Here is a 10,890-nt window from a genome sequence, read left to right as displayed (position 1 = left end):
AGGGGCAATCTTTAATAAAACTAAAATCAAACTATACTTTTACTTGCATAACTTCCTACCTCTGCTCCCATCCTTAGCAAAGCTATAGGAATTGGGAACACGTTTTTTTACTTTAGTAAAGGAGTAAAGGATTTTTGTCGGTCTGTTTTAACACAATTACCTGTAAGTAGATTGTACAAATTTTGTTTTTGGAAAATGTTCCCCTCATTATTATGTTCCTTCTGCTTCCGGTGAAAGAGCGACATATGATGGAGCAATGCGGGACTGCAACTACTTTACATATTTTCGTTTACGGAACTACTTTTGACGTCAACACGTGTGTAGGCTTGCCCAGAGAGTTCACTTCAGTACGTGAGGCGTTGCATGCATACTCCTGCTTCCGAAATAACAACGACGCCGAGGGGATAGGTCCGGTGTTGTTCTTTCTCTCAGTGTTTTCAACTGGACTCTACTTGATCGATGCCGTCTCTCTTGCACATCCTCGATGGAGCACGGCTCACTTTTTATCATCTGAACCTTCAACGAATGTGCTAAAGGGTCGGGGTTCAGTAGGCCGAAGACTTTTTACGTTTTCGTTCATATGCTGAACACGTCTGACAGATGCAAAGGCGACTTCAGGCTTGATTGGAAGTAACATGATTTCCAGCAAAATCCAACCCGCAGCGTGCAGAATATGGCTCACGCGTGTAAGTATTTATTTTAGCGTGCATGTCTTTGTGTGCCTGTGTGTGTGTGTGTGTGTGTGTGTGTGTGTGTGTGTGTGTGTGTGTGTGTGTGTGTGTGTGTGTGTGTGTGTGTGTGTGTGTGTGTGTGTGTGTGTGTGTGTGTGTGTGTGTGTGTTTTTTTTTAAGCAAGTCTTCAGTCTTGAATCTACTTGTGGTGGGCAAACTTTTTTGCTGCAGGACTACATTTGTTGTTGTTGTTTGGTGTTTTTTAAACGGACAAATGGGCCAGGTCATTCGTTAAAGCACTATACTATCTAAAATAGTTTATTTTATTATTTTTTTATTTGACTAAAAAGCAATTACTCAATAAGATACATTGTAAAAATAAAATGAGTCGATAAGTGACATGCAAAATGTATTTTTATTTTAATAGTAAAATAATTCATTTTTATTTTTCATCAATACAATTTTAACTAATTAAGCAATTATTTAATAAAAACGCTTATTTTTTATTTAAAACCAATCACTGAAACACGTATTTAATAAAATAAACAAATAAAAACGAATTATAACATGAATAAATACATTTTAATTGCCCATTTGTACGCTAAATTAATGCCACAAAGAGGCAAGAGGACTCCGGTCTAAGTGTGAACATGTGCCTTATCCTATCATGTAGTTTGATTGGAATTCAGCCAAACGTATATTAAAGCTGTTAAACCGTTGTTAAGCCGTTGGTATTAAAGACATGAAGGGAAGTTTGCATTAGATTTAGCTGGAAGCCAATTTCTATCTGTCGTCCAGAACATAAAATAAACATAAAACCTCATATTAACCAACTGTAAAACTTCTCACTTCTTTCAGGTGACATCCAGGCAGGAGCTGAGCATGTCCACCTTCGTGCCCCCGCAGCCGGTGCCTCCACTGAGTCAGACCCTGCAGGCCTACATGAGGGGCCTGGAGCCCCTCATACCCCCTGAGGAGCTTGCCCACACCCGCAGGGTGATGCGGGAGTTCGCCAGGCGTGGTGGTCTCGGTGCGGAGCTTCAGAGGGGCCTGGAAAAGAGGGCCAGAAAGACAGACAACTGGGTGTGTGTTCTGGCTTTATCTCACTGGGAAACATGACACGTGCTGCTGATTTATGTGTTGGTAAAGCACGGAGAATGCTGCAATTTGCACACGCTCCCACTGGGTAGCTGTATTCTAGTGCTTAAAGCGGTCTACACACTTCACCATTTTCCACTCAAAGTCAGCAAATACCCAATAGTTGGATGTTTCCTGAGCGTCGCCAACTGTAAATGTTAAACATGTCATTCATAATTCCAATCCCAAATTTAGCCAATCCATAGACTCCGTGATCGCATTGCTAATCAGAACACTAGCCAGTTAAAGGAAGTAACCTGAAGCTGGTGCTGTCACCTTACACAAATAGCGAAGCAACTGCTTTTGTTGTGTTTAAATAACGTCAATCTAAGTTATTCACCACAGTAAAAATGACAAGGAAAAAAGTTTGGAACTGCAATGTAGTTACCAAACAAGCTAGTAGTTAGCCCAGCTTCTTCTATTTCTTCTTTGTTTTCTGACAGTCTAGATGCCTGTGACACTATGCGGCCTCTCAAGTCAATACAGTAGCTGTATTAAATGTTTACAATTTACAGTAAGACAGCTTGTATGGTGCTTGGTAAAATGCAGCCCACAATAAACACATAAGCTAATATCCCCTTTGCGCTTGTCGATAAACTACGCACCGTGATAGTACCAAAGGGACCATTTACAATGGTAGAAAACATATTAGAGTTTATGTTGATTGACGTTCCCTGTAGATCACAGATTGGTGGGTGCAGTGGGCCTACCTGGAAAGTCGTCTGCCGCTGCCTGTGCACTCCAACCCAGCCATTTCTCTCCCCAGACGAGATTACAATGGCTGGAGGAGCCAACTGTTGTGAGTAAACACGAGCTGCACTACAACCAACATGTTAAACAAACGCATTGATAATGTTCTGACTAAGGGAATGGAGTGCATAGTAAAACAGTCATTTTTAGCTGCTAATTTACTCCATAAACAAATACAGAGAAACTCAACCTCTGGCTAGCGGACGTCATGGCAAATGATATGTTTTTTAGCGGTTCATGAAACTCATTTTGTTTCTCAAACAGTGTTTGAATGTGTTGTCAGAAGCTATTTTTAATCAAAAATTGTTCTTTATTGTTCTTAAAGAAGTCAAACCAAACATATTTTTTTCAAGAGTATGTTCCGTGCTAGCCCACGAGTTGAAACAAGGCATTCTGATAAATATTGCGTTTGTGGAATAAGAGTTGATCCACCCGTTTTTAGCCATCACAGGGGGCGGCCATTTTGTCTCTTCTGTAGACTGAAAATGACATACCAGTTCCTCAGATAACGACTAATCATGGCTAACCTGTTTTCTGAAGCTGAGACGTGATTGGTCGTTACCTGAGCCCTGAGCAGTTGTGATGTCATTTCCAGTCGGCAGAAGTGACAAAATGGCCACCCCCTGAGATGGCTCAAAAGCGGTGGATTTTGCTGCTTAATTTATATGCCATAAACGCAATATTAATCAGAATGCTGTGTTTCAACTCGTGAGCCTGCTAGGAACATATTCTTGAAAAAAATATGTTTGGGTTGATTTCCGCTTTAACGTATATAAAAGTTTGTTGCGACAATGCAACAATAGGAAAACGTGAGTCAAGAAAGTAGTATGTTATTTTAAGGTAGTATTGTTTTGTTGACTAATCATAATCTGTTTCCTTTCAGGTTTGCTTCCAAACTGATCGTATCAGTACTTGAATTTAAGGCCAAACTTGACGCGTAAGTTCTAAATGCTGCTGTCCTATTTTTGAAATTAGCAAATAATCCTGCTTCATGGTTTGAAGTGGTAATTTATATTCATATTTCTAACTGCGCTGTTCTCAACTACACTCAGAACTGCAGTAATCCTCTAATAAACCTGTAATCTGTCGCATTGCTATTTGTGTGTGCTGACCTTCAGCCCCGCTGGCATGGCCTTGTATTTCTTTACTGTATGAAGTTAATCTGTCTAAATATACATGCCGACGCTCATTTGTAATAGTATCAGTGTCACTAATACTTTGTTTTAACAAGCTCTGTGGAATATGAGATCTTTGTTTATGAAAACAAGTCATTTGGGGGCGTGTTACCTTGGTCTCCCCCCACCTCTCTTTTTACATGCAAACGTGAACAATTTTATACTGTCAACCTGGGGCTAAAGCCCTTGTGTAGCATGTAGTGATGTGCGTAATATTTCATGAAGTTATTGATATTTGTTGATTCATAGCGTCTTGAAGCACTTAAGGTAAAATGGAGTGCACTATTTGGCTGCCACCAGCACAGAGCCTCAACTAATTTGTGGTCTAAAGAAGATGACATATGTCCCTTACGTATGCAATGGAAACTCCTCCTTTGGAGCCATATTTTTTATTTCAATCCCACACTGGCTTTGTGGAAGTTATATTCATTTTGCTTCAAAGTGGTTCATTACTAATCAATAATTCTGTTCAAGTTCAACAAACTTGAATACCATCAAGACATTTCTTGTTTCTATTTAGTTTTTGTCATTTTTACATTCATATTCATGGAGTAGTATGATGTGCTTCATAAATTTGTCTTGAATGAAGTCAAAATGTTGTTTGTGTCCGTCAGTGGCCGGCTGCCATTGGAGTACATGCGAGGCAAGCCTCTGTGCATGGAACTCTATCCGCTGCTCTTCTCTTCATGTCGCATCCCGGGCCCTAAACACGATTACGTCGCTCACTATGGGACCTCCCGACGATCACCAACGCACATCACTGTGGTCAGGAACTATCAGGTCAGCAAAGTTGAGCTCACTATTTCCATAGCGGTTATGTCAGTCACACTTGTTGATCATCACCTGTGCTGACATCCATAGTTTGCACATTTGCTATCATGGCTGTAACAGTACTGCTTTGTTGCCATAGGAACAGATAAACTGTCAAATCCATGTATAGTACTTACACAAAAATAATCAGGCAATGTTTTTTTCAAGACATCCATGATATTTAGAATGCTTAGCTTTGTTTGTTTTGAATAAAGGTTTTACCACTCATATCACCATACAGATTTGGTGAAAGCGGAAGTCAACCCCAAAAATTTCTCTGCAATATGTTCTCTGCGCCTTCACTAGTCTAAACATGGTATTTTGATTAATATTGTGTTTGTGGAATATGAGTTATTTTTAGCCATCTCAGAGAGCAGCCATTTTGTCACTTCTGTCGACTGAAGATGACATCAACAACACATCTTCAGCTTGTTGGACAAAACACAATTTTAGAAAAGATGCACAATAGTTGACACTTTGTCTGTCTTTCTATGCGCAAATCATGTTGAGATTCTATGCGCAAATCATGTTGAGAAGGTAAAAAACTCTCGTCTCCTGATTCTAGTTCTTTCAGCTGGAGGTGTACAACAGCGACGGGTCCCGTCTGACAGAGAGCCAGATTCACGGGCAGCTGCTTAGGATCAGGTCTCAGTCCTGGAAGACGGACAAGGAGCCGATGGGCATCCTGACCAGCGACCATCGTCACACGTGGGGCCAGGCATACAACCGCCTGCTGGGAGGTAGAAAATATGAACGGCAGACCTGGAGGATGCCAACAAAGATTTGCCTTGCAACTTTTTGCATTTGTATTTTTTTTCTCCATTTTATCAGTTATCAATATGCAATACAAACTGTAGTGAAAACAAATGGATAACAACAATTGTGAAACAGTGAGGATTTAAATTTTGTTTTTATTAACTCACTGTTTATGTACATGTTCCTTTACATCTTTGTCCTCTGTGCATTTCTATACTCTTGTGTCACCCAGATAAACTTAACCGGGAATCGGTGCAGGCAATTGAGCGGGGACTTTTCTCGCTATGTCTGGATTCTCCAGTTATGAGGATATCAGATGAAAAGTATGTCCACAAGCACACATGCTAACTTATACATAGGCTAGATGGCAGATTGCTGGCTAAATTCCCAGTTTCCCTCACAAGAAATTGAACCCCCAGATGCTTATGCTGCATCGACAGTGTCTGAATGTGGTGTTTATTTTGCTACCATGACAACATGCAGTATGCTATCATTATTGATGGAAAGGCTGCGCAAAGTAACATTGTAAAAACACTTTAAATACTTTTTGAAGCGATATGCTTTCAAGAAGCTGGAATTCTGTTTAACAGATATGCTAGCCGCAAAGCAGCCCAGGTTCTGCATGGAGGCGGGACCTTCTCCAACAGTGGCAACCGTTGGTTTGACAAAACTCTACAGGTGAGTGATCGAGTTGTTCACCTTTTGACAAAGGCAAAAGTTGAAATAACTGCTGGTTTGTTGATTTTGTGCGTTTGGGCAGTTTGTAATCGGCGAGGACGGCTCCTGGGGTCTCCTGTATGAACAAGCCACAGCTGAAGGTCCGCCCATAGCGACCCTACTGGATTACATCCTGCGCTACTGGTAATAAAATTGTTACACTCACATTTTTTTCTTAGCTTGATACTTGTACAACCAAATAATGGTAAGAAAAACATGTTTGACAAGTTCTGAATGATTTATTTGATTAAGTTAATGCGTCAGATAAATTTATTCATTAGTACGGCCTGCAAAGTATTGGCTCTTTGCACCTAAAAACATTACACTTGCCCAGTCCACCTAGGTCTATTGATTAATAATCTAAGGGCACAAGAAACTCACTTTAATGTTCATGATTTCACGTACAGTATGTCTTTCACGTTTTTGGGCAATCAAGCAAGCCAGGTCACTCATTTGTTTCAGATTTTTATCTGTATTTTTTTTGTTTGCAGGACTAAATTTGCACATACCATTTTTTTAACGAATGAATAAACTCTCCATTCTCAGTTGTAACACCGTTTGACATTAAGACATTTTCAGACCCTTTTTTACCCTAACGTTTGAAAAAAATTGGGAAAAATGATAAATAAATTCCTGGGATTGAATGTCTGTACTGTGATAAGACAAGTCAATTCATCAATGGCCGTGAATGAGATCATGTGAAATTGGTTAACAAAAGCAGAAATATTGCATTTGTACTTTTTTAACAAATACATTTGCGTGTGTATATATAATCTATGTTTATTTACTTTATGAGCAATTGTTTATTGTATTACCTGCAGTGAGAATCCGGACCCAAGGAGAACACCACTGGTTAACATTAAGACATTTTCAGACCCTTTTTTACCCTAACGTTTGAAAAAAATTGGGAAAAATGATAAATAAATTCCTGGGATTGAATGTCTGTACTGTGATAAGACAAGTCAATTCATCAATGGCCGTGAATGAGATCATGTGAAATTGGTTAACAAAAGCAGAAATATTGCATTTGTACTTTTTTAACAAATACATTTGCGTGTGTATATATAATCTATGTTTATTTACTTTATGAGCAATTGTTTATTGTATTACCTGCAGTGAGAATCCGGACCCAAGGAGAACACCACTGGTCCCTCTTCCAATGCCCAAGAAGCTTTACTTCCATATAGACAGAGAAATCAAGCGGGACATAGAGAATGCCAAGCAGAACCTTGATATGTAAGTTGCATAACAATTTAGAGTGTTTGCAGGCTGCAACCGCTGCTACTGCTGATAAGAAAAGATTTATCTCACTTTGTATTGCCAACAAGATCTCTTGTTTTCACTTCTAAACCTAACGGCGCAGAAATGACGGCTATAAATAAAACCTTGACGAAAACAGAGCTCTCGTTGGCATAGTTTGTTTTCTAAATCTGGCCTTCAGACCAATAGCTTTTTTTTTTTTTTTTTGCTTTGCGATGCGACAGAGGCGCAGCAGAAATTCAGCCAATCAAAACACAGTGAACATGTCAAAGAATTTAAAGTTCATGATCAGTTTGAAAGTTATGTGATACAAGGTGTCACGCGGTCGCCTTTGACGGGACTTGTTTTCAGCCATGTTTTAGTAGATGTCTCATCTCAAAACGAAGAAGTCGAAAGGGTGAAGTGAAATCACTGACGTTTGCAGCGAAAAGACACTACTATTTTCAAATTACATTTACAAAAATGTTGTTCCAGACTGATCAATGACCTGGATGTGAATGTATTCAACTTCACCAAGTTTGGCAAAGACCTTCCCAAGCGGCACAAAGTCAGTCCCAACTCCTTCATCCAGGTAGCGCTGCAGCTGGCCTACTACAGGTACAAAAATTGAACTTTGAAAATATTTGTAAGAGTTTATATAATATTTGTTAAAGAGGATGTCAACCCAAACATATTTTTTTCAAGACTATGTTCTTTGGGTGTGTGATGTCATTTTCAGTCGACAGAAGTGACAAAATGGCCGCCCTTTTTTTGATGGTTAAAAACAGGTGGATTTTGCTGCTTAACTCATATTCCACAAACGCAATATTAATCAGAATACCATGTTTCAACTAGTGGTTGTTTGGGTTGAATTCCACATTAAATGAATACATAATAGACAGTGATGTTTTTAGATTTGATAAGGTTGTGTTGTTGTACCCTTGTCACACTTCTTGCTCCGTTGCAGTTAAATCATTGGCAAGAAAATGCTGAAAGACTGTAGATCAAAGTACATGAGCAGTTTTGTATTTGTAGATGTCTCCCGTTTGTGTTGGTAGAGTTCATGGTGACGTGTGCGCCACCTGCGACATCGCCTCTCAGAGGATGTTTCGTAAAGGAAGGACCGATTTCATCCGCTCACCTTCAAGCCAGATGCTTAAATTCATCCTTGCCTTCGTCGATCCGTCCGTGTCGGTGAGCAGACGAGCGTTTTTTATTTGGAGCGCTTTGCTTGTGGCAAAACTGTTCTATTATACTGAGGAAATTGTTGCTTAATTTGTCTTACGCCGCAGCGTGAAGCCAAGCTCCAACTGTTGACAGAAGCTATTGATGCCTACTCAGCTCTGACTGACCAGGTAATCAAGCTATTGAAAATGTCAATGATTCTTCTAACGCATTTGTAAGCCGATTTCCGAGTGCCCTAACTTATGAGGTTTGGAACAATTAAGGTAGTGTAACGCCACATTCGCCGATGCACTTTCAGTTGGTTATTGATTGAGCCAGTCTACCACACAATTACAAAATGACAACACTCACAATTACTTGTACATATGTGTCAAGCAAAATGTCCCTACTTGTACTCTATGCAGGTACTTAAAGGACACGGCATAGATCGACACCTGCTGGGGCTCAAGCTGCAGGCCATCGAAGAGGGACTGAGCGTTCCCAAAATCTTCATGGATACCGCCTATGGTCTGGCTACTCATTGGAAACTCCGGACTGGGCAGGTGCGGGCGTGTTCATGAAATGTGTACAATTTTTGCTGAAGGATTTATTTGACAAAACTTATTTTCAGGTGTAAGTGTGACAAATCACAGATCACCTGTATTCTGACGCTGAGCCATGATTGGTCGTTGCCTGAGCGCTGTTCAACTGTGATGTAATTTTCAGTCGATAGCAAGTGGCAAAATGGCCGCCCCCTGAGATAGCTAAAACGGGTGGATTTTACTGCTTAACTCATATTCCACAAATTTAATATTAACCAGAGTGACCTTTCGACTACTGGGGCTGCATTGAACAGATTTTTGTGAAGAAAAATTTTGGGTTGACTTCCACTTAAATAAGAAGTAGCGCTTTACAGTTCTTTCTTTTTAATTTTTGTTACCAACCAGAGTTACATCTTTTGTCTCTCCAGTCTCTGATTGGTTAGTTTGAGTATTAAAAAAAAGTAATGACATTAAAATGTAAAAAATACAAATAGTGCCTGCATTTTTTTTTTTTTTTTAATACTCAGTTCTGTCTTTTCCGCTTTAGGTGCCTGCAAACACAGACAGCGTGATGTGTTTTGGTCCACTGGTTCCTGACGGTTACGCCATATGCTACAACCCACAGTCTGACCACGTCCACTTTTCTATTACTGCCTTCAACTGCTGTGAGGAGACAAATGCAGAAAGGCTGGGCATTGCCGTGAGGGACACTCTGTGCCAAGTGCACCAGCTACTGGAGCCTACTGTGTAGAGCTGCGGCAGTCTAAGAGCATTCTATTCACTTCTCTTTATTCGTTAATCAAATTTACAAACGTGTTTATGAAGGGCTATTGTAGATTTTTTTGTTTTTGCATTGTTCATTCACAGGTGCACACCTTTCACTTTGTGTGGAAATGAAATCATGTACATTAACCACAGCTAAAGCGTTTGTATATTGGGTATGATTCACTGCCACCGCCATCAATTAAGATTTGTACAGTAGGTTACTTGGTGTGGTTGTGAAGGACCAAAATATGAAAGAGAAATGTTGACGTAATAAATGGTGCTGTTGCTTGAATTAAACTGTTGTGGCCCAATTTGTTGGGCATGTTTGCGTACAACATGCTGGTTTGGTTAATAAAGCTCATGTTTTTGCTCACTTTCCTGGTTGTCGTTGATCAACCCCCAATCCCAGGGCTCTCACATTCTTCTATACTAAACTTCCAAGTTCTTAGAACCACACCCAACTCATCAAGGATTTTGACTGTATTCACAGCAGACTGAATAAAATGCTGAGCATGTGACGTAATCAACATGGCACAATCCTAATTAATCAGTGGTTAGATTGCAATCTAAATTATATTTTTTCCATGATAATGTATTCATTTATTCACCGCAGTCTACTCGCTTAATTTCGTGGAGTCTCTCTTGACTGCACTACTTCTAATGTGTAAGTTAGTTTTTGTCCAATCGGTGCTCAGCCTCTATGTACCCCCCATGTAAATCAAATCTGCCCATGGCCTTCCTAATCAGTAAACTGTCAGCAACAGAACTTTTTTTTTTTTTTTTTTACCAATAAGATTTTAGAATCACCTCGCAATAAAGCCAGCGTTTTTCCATTCTCACATTTATTAGTCACAGCAAGCCATGTTCAACAAGCAGAATACATCTGTTGCAGTCTGCACACAATCAGTGTAATTATGTATTTTATTTAAATGTTTTGTTTGTTATTATATGAATCCTGCCTCTGGTATTTCTGTAACTGTGATGGAAGTCTCCATTGAAGATAGTACAAAATTAGTAGCCCACCATTGTAATCTATAGAATAGATTCCTAAAATATCTTTGCAATAATTGAATCAAGTTAAAACCTCAACAAACGTTAAACGTAAAAGCAAAACAGCAACTTCACAAACGGCATGGTGGTGACAAATGTATTCACATCTGCTTC

General features: G+C 39.6%; 2 protein-coding genes across 10 annotated transcripts in view; one reads left to right on the top strand and one right to left on the bottom strand.

Moving 5' to 3' along the window:
• Positions 1-7,439, bottom strand: part of cdcp1b (CUB domain containing protein 1b) — a 38,124-nt gene extending 30,685 nt beyond the window's left edge. For 5 of the 9 annotated variants that reach the window (XM_086013769.1, XM_086013770.1, XM_086013772.1 and 2 more), the window contains exons 1-2: positions 7,127-7,439; positions 1,521-1,721 (exon numbers count right to left, since the gene is read on the bottom strand). The gene's annotated coding sequence lies outside the window, so the exon portion shown is untranslated. Of the gene's footprint in view, positions 1-1,520; positions 2,628-6,831; positions 6,849-7,126 lie in introns of those variants that run through there. The other 4 variants (XM_086013777.1, XM_086013778.1, XM_086013771.1 and 1 more) reach the window with 3 other exon arrangements.
• cratb (carnitine O-acetyltransferase b) lies at positions 288-10,099 on the top strand. The gene is made up of 15 exons (XM_086013780.1): positions 288-686; positions 1,530-1,754; positions 2,489-2,607; positions 3,442-3,495; positions 4,348-4,513; positions 5,109-5,283; positions 5,532-5,622; positions 5,890-5,977; positions 6,060-6,160; positions 7,133-7,252; positions 7,751-7,873; positions 8,314-8,449; positions 8,548-8,610; positions 8,845-8,982; positions 9,509-10,099. Exons 1-15 carry the CDS (start codon positions 636-638, stop codon positions 9,710-9,712), a joined length of 1,854 nt encoding a protein of 617 aa, XP_085869906.1. The 5' UTR covers positions 288-635; the 3' UTR covers positions 9,713-10,099.
• Positions 10,100-10,890: the final 791 nt, after the last annotated feature.

Source organism: Filicampus tigris, chromosome 18 (assembly GCF_054856515.1).
Source record: "Filicampus tigris isolate MCC_2025a chromosome 18, RoL_Ftig_1.0, whole genome shotgun sequence".
NCBI lineage: Eukaryota > Metazoa > Chordata > Actinopteri > Syngnathiformes > Syngnathidae > Filicampus > Filicampus tigris.
The sequence above is the reverse complement of the archived record's forward strand: the minus strand, read 5'-3'. Positions and strand labels throughout refer to the sequence as shown.